Source organism: Poeciliopsis prolifica, unplaced genomic scaffold, assembly GCF_027474105.1.
Source record: "Poeciliopsis prolifica strain line A6 unplaced genomic scaffold, Auburn_PproV2 SCAFFOLD022, whole genome shotgun sequence".
Taxonomy (NCBI): Eukaryota; Metazoa; Chordata; class Actinopteri; order Cyprinodontiformes; family Poeciliidae; genus Poeciliopsis; species Poeciliopsis prolifica.
The window spans coordinates 6,347,525-6,365,388 of NW_026562397.1; the positions used below are offsets into that span (position 1 = coordinate 6,347,525).

The 17,864-nt window shown below is 40.7% G+C and overlaps 4 protein-coding genes across 4 annotated transcripts; all 4 read right to left on the reverse strand.

The window, feature by feature from the left end:
• Positions 1 to 1,771: 1,771 nt before the first annotated feature.
• Positions 1,772 to 4,891, reverse strand: LOC129369864 (extracellular calcium-sensing receptor-like). Its single transcript, XM_055045525.1, has 6 exons — positions 4,692 to 4,891; positions 4,258 to 4,546; positions 3,312 to 4,124; positions 3,016 to 3,243; positions 2,794 to 2,917; positions 1,772 to 2,718 (listed from the first exon to the last, which is right to left on the reverse strand). Exons 1-6 carry the CDS (start codon positions 4,889 to 4,891, stop codon positions 1,799 to 1,801), a joined length of 2,574 nt encoding a protein of 857 aa, XP_054901500.1. The 3' UTR covers positions 1,772 to 1,798.
• A 1,175-nt stretch (positions 4,892 to 6,066) lies between these two features.
• On the reverse strand, positions 6,067 to 9,155 carry LOC129369851 (extracellular calcium-sensing receptor-like). Its single transcript, XM_055045511.1, has 6 exons — positions 8,968 to 9,155; positions 8,557 to 8,851; positions 7,673 to 8,464; positions 7,324 to 7,551; positions 7,094 to 7,217; positions 6,067 to 6,977 (listed from the first exon to the last, which is right to left on the reverse strand). Exons 1-6 carry the CDS (start codon positions 9,054 to 9,056, stop codon positions 6,067 to 6,069), a joined length of 2,439 nt encoding a protein of 812 aa, XP_054901486.1. The 5' UTR covers positions 9,057 to 9,155.
• Positions 9,156 to 10,621: 1,466 nt separating this feature from the next.
• LOC129369847 (extracellular calcium-sensing receptor-like) lies at positions 10,622 to 13,756 on the reverse strand. Its single transcript, XM_055045503.1, has 6 exons — positions 13,527 to 13,756; positions 13,140 to 13,434; positions 12,248 to 13,039; positions 11,915 to 12,142; positions 11,673 to 11,796; positions 10,622 to 11,529 (listed from the first exon to the last, which is right to left on the reverse strand). Exons 1-6 carry the CDS (start codon positions 13,754 to 13,756, stop codon positions 10,622 to 10,624), a joined length of 2,577 nt encoding a protein of 858 aa, XP_054901478.1.
• An 841-nt stretch (positions 13,757 to 14,597) lies between these two features.
• Positions 14,598 to 17,794, reverse strand: LOC129369946 (extracellular calcium-sensing receptor-like). Its single transcript, XM_055045624.1, has 6 exons — positions 17,619 to 17,794; positions 17,174 to 17,468; positions 16,257 to 17,048; positions 15,865 to 16,092; positions 15,665 to 15,788; positions 14,598 to 15,505 (listed from the first exon to the last, which is right to left on the reverse strand). The coding sequence occupies exons 1-6, from the start codon at positions 17,705 to 17,707 to the stop codon at positions 14,598 to 14,600; spliced, it is 2,436 nt and encodes an 811-aa protein (XP_054901599.1). The 5' UTR covers positions 17,708 to 17,794.
• Positions 17,795 to 17,864: the final 70 nt, after the last annotated feature.

Sequence of the window (17,864 nt, forward strand, 5' to 3'; positions counted from 1 at the left end):
ATTACGACTACATCCTAATCAGACGGTGTAAATGAATTTAAGACAGGGTCTCTTTCTTGGGCCAGCCAGGGTTTCTGCATCCTCCTGTTCAATTTGGGGGATTGAACAGGAGGATGCTTGCAGGTGACATCGCAAGTGTCACCTGCGATGGACAGGTGACAATTTCCACGGTGTACTGAACCTCGTCCATCCAAAGATCGGTTTCTTTCACCCTGAATGGTAAAACGTTTGTACACAATGAGACATTGAAAAGCTGCATCATAATGTTCGGACAACTCCAAAACTTAGAAAATTTTCAGTTGCTACACCAAGAAAGTTACATCTAACAGTAGTAAAGCGAACTAAGACTTCATAGAAAAACAAACAACGAGGATGAAAAAAAAAAAACCTCTATCAAAACTTAATGAAGAACCACTGATTAGTTATTATGACAGAGTTGCTAATTAACAACCACTGTATTTTTTTGCTTGAAGGAACATGCCACCTGTTGTTCAGCTTGTTGTGTAAGAGGACAAAGCAACATGTTGCAATGTTTTAATCCCGGGTGTGTGCTGTTTGTCACCCTGCTGCAGCTGGTCTGTCCTATTAGAGAAAACCCCTGGGTAATAAAGCCATGTGTCGGACAGATGGGAACTTATTTACTTTACACTGTTTTTCCTGTTTGTGTGTGTTCATGTGTGCATGTCGGTGGGGAGAGTGAGGTGTCTGTTTCCCAGGGTACGCTTGTTTTTTTGTTTTTTTTTATATTGTTGTTTATTGTATTGCAAATGGCCCAACTTTAAGGCGAAATGCATTGTAGATCAACTTTTAGTCATTTTATTGTTCAAATGATCTGTAATCTGAGTCTGAAATACTAAAATAACTCTTCTTAGAGATATTCATTAGATTTTATATCACAACACATTTGAGTTTCCTTCCGAGTCGCTTATCTTCAGTGTCGACAGGAAGTTTAAACAAAAAGGAAATTTGTCAGACCTCAGCCAAAGAGAGGAAAAGTCCTGAATGAGGAAGTAAGTACTTGAGATAGAGTACATTTATTGCAAGTTATTAAAAGAGTGGAAATAAAAAAAGGCTAAACAAAGGCCAATCACAGACGGCATGAAGCAGAAATATATTCTTGTCCATAATTTCCTATTTCCCCAGTTACAATAAAGACAGTTTTGATTATTGCAGAATATGTTTGGTTGTGAAAAGTAGACATTTTAAAGTAAAAGATGTTTTCTCACTACAAATCTGTTTTATTTTAAATTAATACATTAAATTATTATGAAATGATATTATCCCACTCAGTTTCCCATTTCTTTGGATCAGAGTACGCTTTTTTCAATGAGTTTTATGTTGTAATTTTGCCCTTATTAGATAGAGTATGTTGTTCTCAATAGTTCTTTTCATTCTATATCATTTTTATCTATGTGTAAATCTACAATGCCTTCCAGTTTGCTGCTGTTGTACCTAAATTTCTCTACTGTGGGGAAGCATATAATCTTTTTATTTTCATAGATTTTCTTTTATTTTCTAAAAATGTACAATAAATATTTTTATTATATTTTCCAAGTGTTTCGTCTTTTGTTTTTTTACATGACTCTAATTAAAAAAATAAAATAAAAAAACTATGTGCTATTTGGTTTATGACTATTTGATATAAGTATTTCAACTTTTTTATAACTAGTCTAAAAAAAAAGAAGCATTTCTACCACAACAGATACCAGTAAAATCACAACTTTATTTTACAGTTTTATTACCATGTCCACACAACATTGAAACCCTTTTTCTTAAACAGTTTCTCAGAAAGAGCCTGTTAATATTGGATATCCGTTTTGACTGTCTTTCCCATTATATGTTTCTTGGTATTCTGATCGGGTTTGAACAATATTATCCAGCATTTCGGCAGAAAAATACAAAACAGAACTCCATAAGCAGAGGCAAGAATAGCAAATATTTCCACAGCATCGCTTAGTTTACCAGGAGAGCTGACGTATGCTGGGATAAATGTAATCCAGACTGAGGTGAATATCAACATGCTAAAGGTAATAAACTTAGCTTCATTAAAGTTATCAGGCAGCTTTCGAGCCAAAAACGCAAGCACAAAACATAGCACGGCCAAAAACCCAATGTATCCTAGAACAGCGTAGAACCCGATGGCTGACCCGAGATCGCACTGCAAAACGATTCTTTCCTCAAACAGCACAAAATTCATGAAGGGGAACGGAGGACTTATAGTTAACCAAAGTAGGCAAATCAAAACCTGTATGAGCGTGAAGGCTAACACGCTGAGTCTCTGCTGCGCTGGTCCAAACCATTTCATTAAGTTGCTGCCTGGACGTGTGGCCCTGAAGGCTATTAAAACCACCACCGTTTTCCCGAGAACACAGGAAATGCAGAGGACAAAGGTCATGCCGAATGCCGTGTGCCGCAGCATGCAGGACCACTCGGTGGGCCGGCCGATGAAGGTTAGCGAACACAGGAAGCAGAGAGTCAAGGAGACGAGGAGCAGGAAGCTCAGCTCTGAGTTGTTGGCTCGTACGATCGGAGTCTCTTTGTGGGTGAAGAAGATTAGCGTAGCGATCGTAGTCAAAAAGATTCCAAGAAGCGAACACATCGCCAACACCATCCCGAGGATTTCATTGTACGACAGAAACTCAACTGGTTTTGGGATGCAGAAATCTCTTTGGCTATTTGACCAGTACTCCAGAGGGCATTTAAAACACTGCAATGATTCTGTAAAACAAAGTGGGAAAAAACATCTGGTCAGCGCTTGAATCAAAAGACTGAATCTGTACACTGTAAGATTACCGGTTATATTTGTAATTTCGCCTGCTGGACAAGGTATGCAGTCGTGGCAGCAGATTGGCTTTCCTTTCTGGAGGACCTTATAAGTTCCAGGGAGACATTTCTTACTGCACTCTGACACAGGAGCCTTGACAAAAAGATTATTGCAACATTATATTGTATTTCACAAAAAAGTGATCATGTTAAATTAAAATTTTTTTAAACAACAAGAAAAAAGCTCATTACCTCCAACAAGCCATTTGCCCAGACCACAGAGATGTTGTTCATGGTGAACTGTTGGTCATCTGGGAAAGAAGCATCATAAATGCCAACAGTTTCTCCTTCCATGATCCCTCTTGTTGTCATTTGTAAATTTACAAGTTCATATCTTGCTGGTGAGTCTCCATTTCTGTCGAAATAAACTCTTTGCCCATTCATAGTGGTGAAATTTACTCTGTGGAGACTTTGCAAAATCTGCAAAAGACATTCACATGAAATCATAGACAGTTTATTTATTTCACAATAAACTCAGAGTTTCTCACCTGCCATGGCTTTATTTGTTTGGAGTCAAAACAGCTCCTACTGGACGAGGGGGCTTCGTTACCGCCACATTTAATTATGAGGTCAAGTGCATGAGCTACTGCAAAAACGGACTTGTAGACATTATTGGTAAATCTGAGCTCAGACACATTGGTGAACTGGGATTCAACACTCTGCAAGCTCTCTGTGCCACTGCAGGGCCGTCTTTGTGAGTTCACGGTATCATTTAGAGAACAATTAAACACTTCTTCCCAGAAATCTTTGATAAACTGGCTGTTGGGGAACTGTGAAGGGTGCAGCTGCCTCAAATGTTCTTCTAGTCCAGGGATTTTAGCTTTGGGCACAGTGAAACCAAGTGACCCCAGCAGGATGGAGTGTCCTTCGCCATCTGCAAGGGATGAATCTGTGATCCACGCATCACTGCCGATCCACTGCAGTCCTGTGATGTTCTGCTTGTGCAACTCGGAAGCGAGTATTTTAATTTCCCTATGAGACATAAAAGCCACGATGACCTTTGAAGTGGACTGCTTAATGGTTTCTGTTATTCTCTGCACGACGTTGGGCGGGTCAGAAGATGAAAACGCTTCAGAGTACTCTATACAGACTCCATATTCTTCTGCAGCTTGGATGAATGCCGCAATTCCATCCAAGCCATAATCATTATCCACGGCTACGGCCCCAACCCACGTCCACCCAAAATGCCTGACCAGCTTTGCCAGAGCTTTGCTTTGGTAGTAGTCGCTGGGAATAGTTCTGAAAAAAGTCGGATGTTCTCTCCTATTGCTCAGGCAGGAACAAGTTGCAAAATGGCTGATCTATAACAGGACAACAAATCACCTTACATGAGGGTTCAAGAGATTATTATAGAAACTAACTCACAAATCTGAATACTAAGAGAATGCCTCAACACTTCACTGGTATTTTGTCAACCTCTCGTCTGTAACTTACCACAGGTATGTGAAATCGTCCAACAATCTGTGAAAATGCGATGGTTGGACTTGATCCTGAATGGCCTAGGATAGCCCGCACCGCCTCAGTGTCCGGGCAGCCGACATCACCGACGTCCTCTCGGAGCCCACTCACCAGCGCCAACGCAGCCCTCAGTATGTCCATCGTCCCACAGCTGTCATAGATCTTGTAGCCAAGCCTCACACCAGAAAGCATTTCAGGGTTTTTGTTGATCTCATTTATAGCAAAGATCATTGTTTGGGCAAATTTGAATTCTCTGAAGTTGAAACTGGAAACGTACATCACAATTGGAAATCTAAGTCACAACAATGTACATGTAAAATAAACCAGACATGACGCCATGAATCATTTAAAAAGACAATAATAAGGTAATTATTAAATTAGTGTGGACTGAAATACAAGCCCAGCCATACTTGTTGCATTTTCGGAAGCCTGGAACTGACTGAAAAGTGTCGGTAAAATAATTCTGGCCTGTGCGAAATGAAAAAATGCCTCCAATGATGAGATCCCCATCCTGTGCTAATTCAGGCGGTTGTGTTCCTCCTAGCAGTCGACATCCAGTCCTTCCTGTTTTTGTTAGCACAGAGATTAGGAGCAACCTGCACAGCAGCATGGTTCCTCTCTGTTAGATGTCAGATCTGCTCGTCTTCTCAGGGCTTTATACGTTAGAGGTGTGTTTGTCAAAATCCATCTCAATCTCCAGAGGCAGCAACAGACCAGTAAGACAAGCACAATTTTATATACTTCCTTTTAATTCCATGTAGTGCAAACTTTGCACAACATAAAACACTTGATAAATTTCTCTCTTACAGTTCAGCTCAACATTATTCATACCACTTTCAAACAAGAAGTGTGTGGTTATTGTCTTTTAAAAGATAATACAATCTAAAGGGGTGTTCTTTAAGAAATCATTTGAAAAAGGGCATGCTAAAAAGTATTCATAACCTTTTTAATAATCAAAGCAATCAATCCTTTCTTATGTTCAGAACTTTTTTGCACATTTCCACTGGTACGTTGACGATTCATCAATGTTGACGAGCTTCAGGTCTTTGAGGTTGATCCTCACACTAATCTTCAGCTTCTCCTTCAAATTTAGGTCAGGATTTAATATTACGAAAACAACAACAGTATATGGGATTGAAGAAAAAGAGTTGTCTGCATGATGTGTACCATAGGTATGTTTGTACTCTTCATTACTGGGTGTTTAAAATGGACGAAGTTTATGCCAGTCAATCCTGTTCCAGATGGTTTATCTAATTTGGAATAGAAGATGGACTTGTGTGTTTTTTCTTAAGTGTCATGAGAGAAAATTAATAGATTAAGTTGTCTGAAGCAGTGCACACCAAACTAATGTAAATGTGGCTGGCAATAGTGACATGAAGTTGACTGAAAACCAACAGACTTCCTGCAAGACGTGTTGGGTATTCATGTTTGGAGTTTATATGTAGTATCATTGTGAATATGACCAAAATACATCACCAGGCAAATGTATATGCAAACCGGTTCCTAAGCAGACCCACTTCAGTGTCATAATAGGAAGGTATTGCTAAATGTAGTATTTTACAACAAGTTTATTATTTCAACAACTTCTTTAGTCTGACATAATTATTTATTTTGCAAGAAGTTAAGGGAAAATTTGTTACTTTATGTTTCAGTTCTGGGCCTAATAAAGTGATCTGCTTTAGTTCAAACTAGATCCACCTTACTGCGTTTGAGGTTTTTTTTTTTTGGAAGTTATTTATTTTTTGCTGTGGGTTTGTAGATGTGAAAAAACAACCCACTGTCTTTTTATGTTTTTCTTGACCCTTTCCCCATCATATTTTTCTTTGTATTTTTCTCTGGTTTTAGTAAAATGATGTAGCACTTTGGTATGAAAATGCAAATCAGCAGTCCAAAACTGGAGGCAAGAATAGCAAATATCTCCACAGCAACACTGAATTTTCCAGGAGAGCTGACATAAGCTGGGATAAAAGTGATCCAGACGGCACAGAATATCAACATGCTGAAGGTTATCATTTTAGCTTCGTTGAAATTATCTGGTAACTTTCGAGCCAGAAAAGCAAAAAGAAAACACATCATGGCGAGGAGACCTATATATCCAAGGACAGACCAGAAACCAATGGTGGAGCCCAAATTACACTCCAAAACAATTTTATCTTTGAATTCCTTAAAGTTCTTGATTGGAAGTGGAGGAGCTATAGTTAACCAGATGACACAAATCAGAACCTGTATCAGAGTAAAACCCAGAACACTGACTCTTTGCTGCGTAGGCCCAAACCATTTTGTGATATTTCTCCCTGGAAGCGAAGCTTTGAAGGCCATTAGAACCACTATGGTTTTGCCGAGGACGCAGGAGATGCAGAGGACGAAGGTGATGCCGAATGCCGTGTGCCGCAGCATGCAGGACCACTCAGTGGGCTGGCCGATGAACGTCAGAGAGCAGAGGAAACACAGAGTCAAGGAGAAGAGCAGCAGGAAGCTCAGCTCCGAATTGTTTGCCCTCACAAGAGGAGTTTTGCGATGTCTGAAAAAAATGGCCGCAACAAGAGCAGTCATACATGTTCCAAATAAGGAAGCTGTTGTTAGTAATGACCCCATAATCTCCTCATATGAAAGGAACAGCTCCTCTTTCTTTATGCAGGCATCTCGTCCCTCATTTGACCAGAACTCTGGGAAGCATTTGAAACAGGAAATAGAATCTGCAAAAAATAATATCAAAGCGTATCATTTACTGGGGATATGTCATTATGGTGAGACGAAACTTAACACATGCTCTACTTGATCCAAATCCCAACTTGCTTGGGTGATACTGAACCTGTGGTGTTGCTCATTTCTCCTTCTGCACATCGCACACAGTCATAACAGCAAACAGGTTTCCCCTTCTGGAGGACCTTATGTGTACCATGAGGACACGTCTCACTGCAAACTGACACAGGGACCTGCAAAAGCAAAAATATACGTCTAAATATATGTGGTCTAACTTTACAACAAGGTGACAATTGAAATATGCTGGAGTGGATGTAGTTTTTACAGTTAGTTGTTTACCTGCAGTGAGTTTTTCGCCCAGATTAAAGACGTGTTTTTCACACTCAATTGTCTACCTTCAGGTAAAGACGCATCATATATTCCAACACTGACAAATTCAACTGTGTCGTTCTCTCTTGGCTGCCAGTTTATTATTTCATATTTTGCTGGTGGATCTCCTTTGTCATTGAAGGAGACAAAGTCTCCTTCCTTTGTCTTGAAGCGGATCTTTTGTAATTGCTGTAAAATCTGACGGAACAAAAACTACTATTAAGATGAAACAAAGCACAAACCGACCTGTGACTGGGAAATGTTTTTCAGAATTTTATTTTTTGGTATCATGTTCTACTAAAACACAAGGTAAACCTACTGTGTGTGGATCGAGCTGGACGTTCTTGTCACATGTTTTATTGCAGTCGAGAATTTCATGCAGAGCATGAGCCACTGCATAAACCCCTTTATAGACATTGTAAAATATCGGCATGAGTGACATATCCGTGAAGCTGTTTTCTACTCCAGTTAGATCTTCCTCTCCGGTGCATTCCCTCTGAGTCTCTGCCGAGTTTGATTGCTTGAACTTACAGCTGAACAACGCCTCCCAGAACTCTCTGAATAAGACACTGTTTGAGGAATTCAGAGGCTTAACATTAAACATGAACTTTTTGATTCCGTTCACATGCGCTTTGGGGATGGAAAGACCTACAGCTCCATCCAGAATATGACTTTTATCCATTGCTGCAATTTGAGAATCAGAAATCCAGCCTTCGGTTCCCACCCACTGGTAGCCGGTCAAATTGTTTCTAGAAAATTCATGCAGCAGCACGTCCCAATCCATGTTGGAGAGAAAAGTAACAATGACCTTTGAGGTAGACGTCTTAATAATCTCAATTATTTTTTGTATTTTCTCCAATGGATCTGTTCGAAAGAATGATATGGAGTACTCCACACATACACCCAGCTGCTGTGCGGTGGATATGAACGTCGCCATGCCATTATTTCCGTAATCGTCGTTGGTTCTGACGGCACCGATCCAAGTCCAACCAAAATACTTGACCAGTTGGGCCAGTGCTCTGCTCTGGTAATAGTCACTAGGAATTGTTCTGAGAAATGACGGATACTTGGTTTTATCACTGAGACAAGCACACGTGGCAAAGTGGCTGATCTATTAAAATGAAGACAAACATTTTAAAACAACTGCGAAACAAAGATATAAATATATATTTTTTAACTTAAATTTTTATCTTTTTCACCCACCATTGGGATGTGAAAGGGTCCAACAGCAGTCGCTATGGCTGCTGTAGGGGAGGAAGATGTTTCTCCCATTATCACCTGAACCTGTGCAGGTCTTGTACATGCCTCTGCAGGTAAAGCCTCCATTTCATTACCGTTGAGCAAGGCCAAGGCGACTCTCACACTTCTGGCAATGGAGCCACAGGTGTCATACATTTTATAGCCCAGAGTAACTCCCGGAAGTAGATCTGAACTGTTGTTGATTTCCTCAATGGCAAAAAGCATGGCTTGAGCAAACTGGAAATCTCTGAAATTTAAGCTTAAATACAAGTTTGAATAATGAAAATAGATCCAAATTAAGTCTTTAAGTTATATATACAAACAAAATCAGTCAAAAGAATGAATGATCTTTACCGAATTAGCTTTGTAATTCACCTGGTGCATTGCAGTCTCAGAGGGTTTTTTTCATAGCTATCTTGGCTGTTTTTCCAGCTACTGTGGAAAGAGAAGATTCCTCCCAACATTATGTCCCCGTTGCGAATGAGCTGGGCGTCCTCCAGATCCCCTATTTGTGTGCAGGCTGGTTCCTTTGCGTGAGACGAAGACGCCACTACCAGCCAATAAAAAATGGTCCACCTTCGCCGTGGCCATGTCTGTGCAGACGCCATCCTGACACAAAGAAACGAGCTGGAAACCCTCACCTGAATATTTATACGCTGTGAATTTGCATGAGCTTTGATGACAAAATGCTCATGATTTGTCTAACCCACAGGTTGGAGTGAGGAAAAGGGAAAACCCAACCATGTCTGCAGGTACAGAAACACTTTACAGCAGCTTCCATCCCTATAAGATTTCTATGGCAATATTTGCACATTTTTAATGCTGTCTATATAACATGCAAACATTTTATTTACAACATAGCGAAAGTCTAATAATAATTGCTTTTTAAATGTGTTTATTGAACAGGATTTAGGTTCGAATGACTTTCACAGTCTTTCCTCTAGTTTTCTGTAAATTGGCAAAGTGACAGAGCTGTGCACAACATACAGAAGAGTTAAGCTGGGAAAATATAAAACATAAAAGCAAACATAAATAGCGCAATAAAATCAAGTGGCACTTTGTGACTTGTTAGAAGATTGGACTATTGCCTCATAATCTGCTATTAGCCTATTCACAACGTCAGTCGGCGTTTCTTCACCAGTGAACATGACTGCATCTCTGAAGTCGTCACAATTTACTATTGAAGTGACTACTGCATGCAATTAACTCGACTGGACTCGATTTTATTTAGAAACATTCCAAGTGAAAGAAGAAAAAGCAACACTTTTCAGGTTTTTATTTGTAAAACAGCTTGAAAATTGTTTAACTTTATCATATGTATTATGTATTCCTGATGGGAAGTTCAGCTTTTTTCAGAGAGCCAGCTGAAGGAAGCCGACTCCAAGAAAAAAGAGGCAGCCTTTCTTTGGGAGCTCGTTTGGTACTGCTCCCAAAGAAGTTCTAGCTTAATTTGTAAAATGTGAATGCTTTTCATATTAATAAATCCCTTTGCATTGATAGTTTTTATGAGAAATCTTATACTTGCCAGAATCTATTAATTTGCTCTGTTATGAAAGCAGGAATTCTTGCTTTTGTGCAATGTTTCAATCAAATCTTTAGTTTTTTCTTTTTTACAAAAAAATAAATAAATAATTAACCAAAGCACTCCTAGCAAACCTACTGAAGAGAACCAAAGTAGAGACAGAACCAAACTCTCTAGCCAAGTCTCAGTGCAGGTTGGAATTTAAAAAAATATCCATTGCCCCAACTATGGATACAAGGAACTATTATTTGGTTCCTCGTCTGAGTTAGTATTTATCCTGTTTTTGAGAACACTTTCCAAAGAAGACAAGCTTCCATGATGCCAATCAAAACAACCTGCTACAAGCAGGTCGGAGCCACTGAGAGTGAGAGCTGAGCAGCTAAAGGAACAAAAAGTGGAAGAGCTGGCTCTGACATGATGGGAGTGATCGATGAATTTAATTGAGTGTCATCTAAACTCAACCAACCTGCCCTAAAACAAGTAACCAAAATGATTGGTTTAAAAAAATTATTTTGGGGCGCCCTTTCCCATCATGTTCCTTTTGGTGTTTTTTTCTGGTTTCATCACCATGATGTAGCATTTTGGAATAAAGATACAAAACAATAATCCAAAACTGGAGGCCAGGATAGCAAAGATTTCTACAGCGACGCTGAACTTCCCAGGAGAGCTGACGTACGCCGGGATGAAAGTGATCCACACGGCGCAGAATATCAGCATGCTGAAGGTGATGAATTTGGCTTCGTTGAAATTATCGGGCAGCTTACGTGCCAAAAAAGCACAAATAAAACACAACATAGCGAGAAGTCCAATATACCCAAGCACGGCCCAGAAACCCACAGCTGAACCCAACGAACACTCCAAGATGATTTTGTCTTTAAATTCTTTAAAATTCTTGGATGGAAATGGAGGCGAAGTTGTTAACCAGACAATACAAATGATCACTTGTATGAGAGTAAACCCAAGAACACTGACTCTCTGCTGTGTAGGCCCAAACCATTTCATCACATTTCTACCAGGAAGTGTAGCTTTAAAGGCCATTAGAACCACTATTGTTTTTCCAAGAACACAGGAGATACAGAGGACGAATGTGATGCCGAAGGCCGTGTGGCGCAGCATGCAGGACCACTCAGAGGGCTGGCCGATGAACGTCAGAGAGCAGAGGAAACACAGCTTCAAGGAGAGGAGCAGCAGGAAGCTCAGCTCAGAGTTGTTTGCTCTGACAAGAGGAGTGTTCCTGTACTTAATAAAAATGACTGCGACGACGACAGTCATGCATGTTCCAAACAAAGAAGCCGCAGTGAGCAATGATCCCATAATTTCTCTATATGAAAGAAACTCAGCTTTCTTCTTTATGCAGGCAGTTCGATTTCCATTTGACCAGGATTCAAGAGGGCATCTCACACAGGTGACAGAATCTGTGAAATCATGGCAAAACAGATGTTGAGCTGAACTGGTCTTGATCTTAGAACTGCATAAAGAATACATGTGGCTAGATGTGATCAATGACCTATACATAACTAAAACAATGATACACATGGACATATAAATGCTTACTAACCTGTGCTGTTGCTCATTTCTCCTTCTGCACATCTGATACAGTCAAAACAGCAAACAGGTCGACCTTTCTGGAGGACTTTCTGTGTTCCTGGGGGACACTTCTCACTGCAAACTGAAACTGGCAGCTGCAGAAACATGCAGTCCAATGACAAAAATAACACAGATTGTGGTGAATTTTTCAACTATTTGAAATCAAACCAGAAAATCAAGAACAAGTTAGTTTTTAATCATGTGGCAACTTACCTGGCGTGAGTTTTTAGCCCAAACTATTGACCCAATTTTCACATTTAGCTGTTTATTTACTGGCAACGATGCATCATAAAGGCCGACAGCCGCAAAGTTCAACAAGCCATTTTCACCGCGCTGCCAGTTTATGATCTCATATTTTGCTGGCGGATCTCCGTTCTCATTAAAATAAACCTCGTCTCCTTCCTTTGTTCTAAAGCGAATCCTTTGTACATGCTGTAAAATCTAACATAAAATGAGTCAGGATTAATAACAAATATGGCAAAAGGGCCGAGCTTTGATCAATAAAATGTCCTGTAGGCGTCATATCAGTTCTAACATTAAACTTACTGTGTGTGGATCGAGCTGTACATTGATGTCACATGTTTTATTGCAGTCGAGAATTTCATGCAGAGCATGAGCCACTGCATAAACCCCTTTATAGACATTGTAAAATATCGGCATGAGTGACATATCCGTGAAGCTGTTTTCTACTCCAGTTAGATCTTCCTCTCCGGTGCATTCCCTCTGAGTCTCTGCCGAGTTTGATTGCTTGAACTTACAGCTGAACAACGCCTCCCAAAGCTTTGTAAATAACTCGCTATTTGAGGAATTCAGCGGCTTAACGTTAAACATGAACTCTCTGAGTCCACTGAGGTGCGCTTTGGGGATGGAAAGACCTATCGCTCCATCCAGAATGCGATTTTTGTCCATTGCTGCAATCTGAGAATCAAACATCCAGCCTTCCGTTCCCACCCACTGGTAGCCAGTCAAATTGTTCACAGCAAACACATTTAACAACACGTCTAAGTCCATGTGGGAGAGGAAGGCAACGACGACCTTTGAGTTGGACGACTTGATGACCTCAATAATCTTCTGTATTTTATCAGGTGGATCAGTTCTAAAGAATGATACAGAATATTCCAGACAGATGCCCAGCTGCTCTGCGGTTTCAGTGAACGTCGCCATGCCGTTGTTTCCGTAGTCATCATTGGATCGAACAGCTCCGATCCAAGTCCATCCAAAGTGTTTGACCAGTTGGGCCAGTGCTCTGCTCTGGTAATAGTCACTGGGAATCGTTCTGAGAAATGACGGGTACTTGGTTTTATCACTGAGACAAGCACACGTGGAAAAATGGCTGATCTGATGAAGAAGAAACATACAGCTTTTTTTTTTTTTTTTCACAATTTATTTACTATAAGAAAATGCTCAGCAAACTGAATACATGGACATTTTCACCCACCATTGGGATGTGAAAGGGTCCAACAGCAGTGGCAATGGCTGCACTAGGAGAGGAAGATGTTTCTCCCATTATCACCTGAACCTGTGCAGGTCTTGTACATGCCTCTGCAGGAAAAGCCTCCATTTCATTACCGTTGAGCAAGGCCAGCGAAACTTTGACGCTTCTGGCAATGAAACCACAAGCATCGTACATTTTATAGCCCAGAGTAACTCCCGGAAGTAGATCTGAACTGTTGTTAATTTCTTCAATGGCAAAAAGCATGGCTTGAGCAAACTGGAAGTCTCTGAAATTTAAGCTTGAAGACAAATAATTACTAATTTAATATTTATTTCAGCAACATGCAAGATAACTGAGTCACTTTCATATCAGCGTAGAACTGTAATTCACCTGGTGCATTGCAGTTGCCGAGGTTTTTGTTCATAGTTGTCTTGACTGTTCCTCCAGTTGCTGTGGAATGAAAAGACTCCTCCTAACATTATGTCACCTTTCTTTATTAGCTGGGCATCCTCCAGATCGCCTCTGTGCATGCAGGCCTGCTCCTCGGCCAGAGACAAAGACGACACCAACAACAAATAAAAAAGCTCCAGTTGCCGCTCCGGCCTCCTCCCTGCAGACATTGTGCTGAGTGAAAGAGCCGCGTTTAAAAACCTGCACGAATATTTATACTTTATCTATTCACTGAGTTGTTATGAATAAACAATACTCACTGGGCGGGGTGAGGAAAAGGGAAGGCCCTCGTAAATATGACTAAAACTACAGAATGGTTTTTATTTTTTTACAGTTCAGAAGTTTAATTTTCAAACTTTTTTTCAAGCACATTATTTACCTCAAACTTCTGCAATTAAAAAAAATGTTTCATGTTAATTTTTTTTCAAAATCTGTGCAGTTTCTAATGGTTAGGATAAAGTATTTTCTGTTTGGTTGCCATGTTTAAATCAATGGCGTTTGTCCTGCGTGAAAGCAAAGTAGAGATCTGTCATCACGTGACTGTTTGGTATGAGTAAACTTTGAATAAAAAAAATAATCATGCTCCTCCATCTCCTTTTTAAGATATTATTACCATGTACAGAAATTCACTGTTCCTGGTCAGAAACAACCAATTACAGTCCGGGGGAAGGTCTTAGCGCCGTCAATCAAGTCTGCTGCATCCAGTGCTCAAGATGCAAATGGGAGAGAAAGAACTTACTGTTTGAGGAAAACTGTTTATCCACTGGTATTTATTAAGGGTGGCCATGCTGACTAGCCCCTGCTATGCTGCAGAAGCTGTAGTGCAGAAGAAAGCAGGGATGAGAGTGTGAGCAGCACGTACATATAGACAAAAAAACAAACAAATAATAAAAACATTTACTTTACAGCTTTATTCATGCAGACATTTACTTTACAGCTTTATTCATGCAGATCGTCCTATTGAGATTGAAGCATATGAAGTGAGGCATAGACATATTTTAAATCATACAGTTATTTCAGGGCACCCTTCCCCATCATGTTCTTTTTTGTATTTTTTTCTGGTTTTATTAGCATGACATAACATTTTGGAATAAAGATACAAAACAATAGTCCAAAACTGGAGGCCAGGATAGCAAAGATTTCGACAGCGACACTGAACTTCCCAGGAGAGCTGACGTACGCCGGGATGAAAGTGATCCAGACGGCGCAGAATATCAGCATGCTGAAGGTGATGAATTTGGCTTCGTTGAAATTATCGGGCAGCTTACGTGCCAAAAAAGCACAAATAAAACACAAGACGGCAAGAAATCCTATATACCCAAGCACGGCCCAGAAACCCACAGCTGAACCCAGAGCACACTCCAAGATGATTTTATCTTTGAATCCTTCAAAGTTTTTGGATGGAAAAGGTGGAGAGATGGTTAACCACAGAATACAGATGATCACTTGTATGAGAGTAAACCCAAGAACACTGACTCTCTGCTGTGTAGGCCCAAACCATTTCATCACATTTCTACCAGGAAGTGTAGCTTTAAAGGCCATTAGGACCACTATTGTTTTTCCAAGAACACAGGAGATACAGAGGACGAATGTGATGCCGAAGGCCGTGTGGCGCAGCATGCAGGACCACTCAGAGGGCTGGCCGATGAACGTCAGAGAGCAGAGGAAACACAGCTTCAAGGAGAAGAGCAGCAGGAAGCTCAGCTCAGAGTTGTTTGCTCTGACAAGAGGAGTGTTCCTGTACTTAATAAAAATGACTGTGACGACGACAGTCATGCATGTTCCAAACAAAGAAGCCGCAGTGAGCAATGATCCCATAATTTCTCTATATGAAAGAAACTCCGTCTCCTTGTTTATACAAGCATCTCTATTTTCGTTCGACCAGGATTCAAGAGGACATCTCACACAGGTGACAGAATCTGTGAAATCAACAGACATGCAGAGTTACAAATGCACTTATGTCATTTGTAAGTTTATCCACAAGTAAAGGCAAATAAATGAGTTCAAAATTTGATTTTTTTTTTGTTTTCCAATTGGCATTTTTTCTGTGACAAGTTCTGTCTTTAGCTCTGACTTGCCTGTGCTGTTGCTTATTTCTCCTTCAGCACAGTGTAAACAGTCATAACAACAAATAGGTTTTCCTTTCTGGAGGACTTTTCGTGTTCCAGGTGGACACTTCTCACTGCAAACTGAGACAGGCATCTGCACAAAAAAATACCACATCTTAAAATAAATACATAAATAAATAAATATTTTGCCATTTTTGATTGAAGCTTACCATCAGTGAGTTTTGAGCCCAAATGATTGACTCAATCTGCACATCCATCTGCCTGTCCTCTGCCAACGACGCATCATACAGACCCACTACTGCAAATTCCACAGGGCCATTGTCTCTTCTTTGCCAGTTTATAATTTCATATTTTGCGGCCGGATCTCCGTTTTCATTAAAGGACACTTCATCCCCTTCCTTTGTTTTGAAATAAACCTCTTTTATTTGCTGTAAAATCTAAAGAAACGTGTAAAATCAATACTCGGTAGTCACTTTTTGCCGTACTGACGACTTTAACAGTTTGTTCATTTCCTTGTAGCACTTCATCGTAACTTTGATCACGGCATATTTGCTGTGTCGTACAAATGACGTAAGTTCAACAAAAACAAGGAAGAGCTCACCGTGAGCGGACGCAGCTGTGCATTGCCGTCACATGTTTGGTTACAGCTGAGGATATTGTGCAGAGCGTGGGCAACAGCATACACCCCTTTATACATGTTGTTAAATATGGGCATGAGCGACATGTCGGTGAAGGTGTTTTCGACTCCTGTCAGATCCTCCTGTCCTGTGCATTGTGCCTTAATCTCCACTGAGTATGTCTGCTTAAACTGGCAGCTGAATAATGTCTCCCAGAACTCTGTGAACAAGTTGTTGTTCGATGAAAACAATGGCTCCACATTCAGTATGAACTCTTGAAGGCCACTGACGTGCGCTTTGGGGATGGAGAGGCCAACGGCTCCGTCTAGGATGTGGTTCCTGTCTCCTGCTGCTGTCTGGAAATCAAATATCCAGGCCTCCGTTCCCACCCACTGGTACCCAGTCAGGTTGTGGCTGGAGAATTCGTGTATAATCACATCCATGTCAGCTTGGGAGAGGAAAGCGACTATCACCTTTGAAGTCGAAGCCTTGATGATGTTAATTATTTTTTGGATTTTGTCGGCTGGATCCGTCCTGAAGAAAGACACGGAGTACTCCAGGCAGATGCCCAGATGCTGCGCAGTTTCTGTGAACGTCGCCATGCCGCTGTTGCCATAATCATCGTTCGTTCTGACAGCTCCGACCCAAGTCCATCCAAAGTGCCTCACTAACTGGGCCAGAGCTCTGCTCTGATAGTAGTCGCTGGGTATTGTTCGGAGAAACGAGGGATATTTGGATTTGTCACTGAGACAAGCACATGTGGCAAAGTGGCTGATCTACAGCGAAAATACACATAAACAAATCACATTATGCTGAAAAATACAGTAGAAACATTCGAAAAATGATATATTAAAAATGATAACTCATTTACAAAAAGGCAGCGGTGTCCAGTTTCACCCACCATTGGTATAAAAAACGGTCCGATGACAGTGGCTATCGCTGTGCTTGGAGAGGAAGAGGCTTCTCCCATGATGGCCTGCACTTGAGCAGGTCTTCCACATTCCTTGGAAGGAGCAGACACATTTTCATAATCATTAAGCAAGGCCAATGCAACCTTAACGCTTCTGGCGTTGAAGCCACACGTGTCATAGATTTTGTAGCCCAGAGAAATCCCCGGCAGCAGGTCTGAGCTGTTGTTGATCTCCTCGATGGCAAAAAGCATCGCCTGGGCTAACTGGAACTCTCTGAAATTCAAGCTTCATTCAAGACAGTGATTAATCATTTTCAACATGTTCAGTTTCTTCTGGAAAATCAGCATGACAGAAACAGGTCACAAAACCTGATGTGTTGAACACTCTTGATTTATTTCAACATATTTTATGAAATCACTTTTTGGATAGAATTACCTGGTACATTGCAGTGGGAGAGGTTTTTCAGTGTAAGTCTCCTCTCTTTCTTTCCAGTTATTGTGGAAGGAAAAAAGCCCCCCCAACATAATGTCTCCATCCTTCACTAGCTGAGGGCTTTCTAAATCGCCGCTCTGACTGCATACAAGCTCTTCGGCCTGAGAAAAACATGCTGTCAACACGAACTGCAGTAGTAACCAACTCTGCAGTAACATTCTCTTAGCGGACGTCATGCGGAGCAGTAGC

What these genes read in the sequence shown, in the direction of transcription:
- LOC129369864 (XM_055045525.1), bottom strand. Translation starts at nt 4,891, where the DNA reads ATGCTGCTGTGCAGGTTGCTCCTAATCTCTGTGCTAACAAAAACAGGA. An exon ending in GACGATTTCACATACCTGTG is followed by an intron (nt 4,125 to 4,257) that starts GTAAGTTACAGA and finishes GTCCTGTTATAG; the next exon opens with ATCAGCCATTTTGCAACTTG. An exon ending in AACAAATAAAGCCATGGCAG is followed by an intron (nt 3,244 to 3,311) that starts GTGAGAAACTCT and finishes TGTCTTTTGCAG; the next exon opens with ATTTTGCAAAGTCTCCACAG.
- LOC129369851 (XM_055045511.1), bottom strand. Translation starts at nt 9,056, where the DNA reads ATGTTGGGAGGAATCTTCTCTTTCCACAGTAGCTGGAAAAACAGCCAA. An exon ending in GACCCTTTCACATCCCAATG is followed by an intron (nt 8,465 to 8,556) that starts GTGGGTGAAAAA and finishes TCATTTTAATAG; the next exon opens with ATCAGCCACTTTGCCACGTG. An exon ending in GGGCGAAAAACTCACTGCAG is followed by an intron (nt 7,218 to 7,323) that starts GTAAACAACTAA and finishes TTGCTTTTGCAG; the next exon opens with GTCCCTGTGTCAGTTTGCAG.
- LOC129369847 (XM_055045503.1), bottom strand. Translation starts at nt 13,756, where the DNA reads ATGTCTGCAGGGAGGAGGCCGGAGCGGCAACTGGAGCTTTTTTATTTG. An exon ending in CGGCAACTGCAATGCACCAG is followed by an intron (nt 13,435 to 13,526) that starts GTGAATTACAGT and finishes TTTGTCTTCAAG; the next exon opens with CTTAAATTTCAGAGACTTCC. An exon ending in TACAGCTCGATCCACACACA is followed by an intron (nt 12,143 to 12,247) that starts GTAAGTTTAATG and finishes ATTTTATGTTAG; the next exon opens with ATTTTACAGCATGTACAAAG.
- LOC129369946 (XM_055045624.1), bottom strand. Translation starts at nt 17,707, where the DNA reads ATGTTGGGGGGGCTTTTTTCCTTCCACAATAACTGGAAAGAAAGAGAG. An exon ending in CTCCCACTGCAATGTACCAG is followed by an intron (nt 17,469 to 17,618) that starts GTAATTCTATCC and finishes TCTTGAATGAAG; the next exon opens with CTTGAATTTCAGAGAGTTCC. An exon ending in CACAGCTGCGTCCGCTCACG is followed by an intron (nt 16,093 to 16,256) that starts GTGAGCTCTTCC and finishes ACGTTTCTTTAG; the next exon opens with ATTTTACAGCAAATAAAAGA.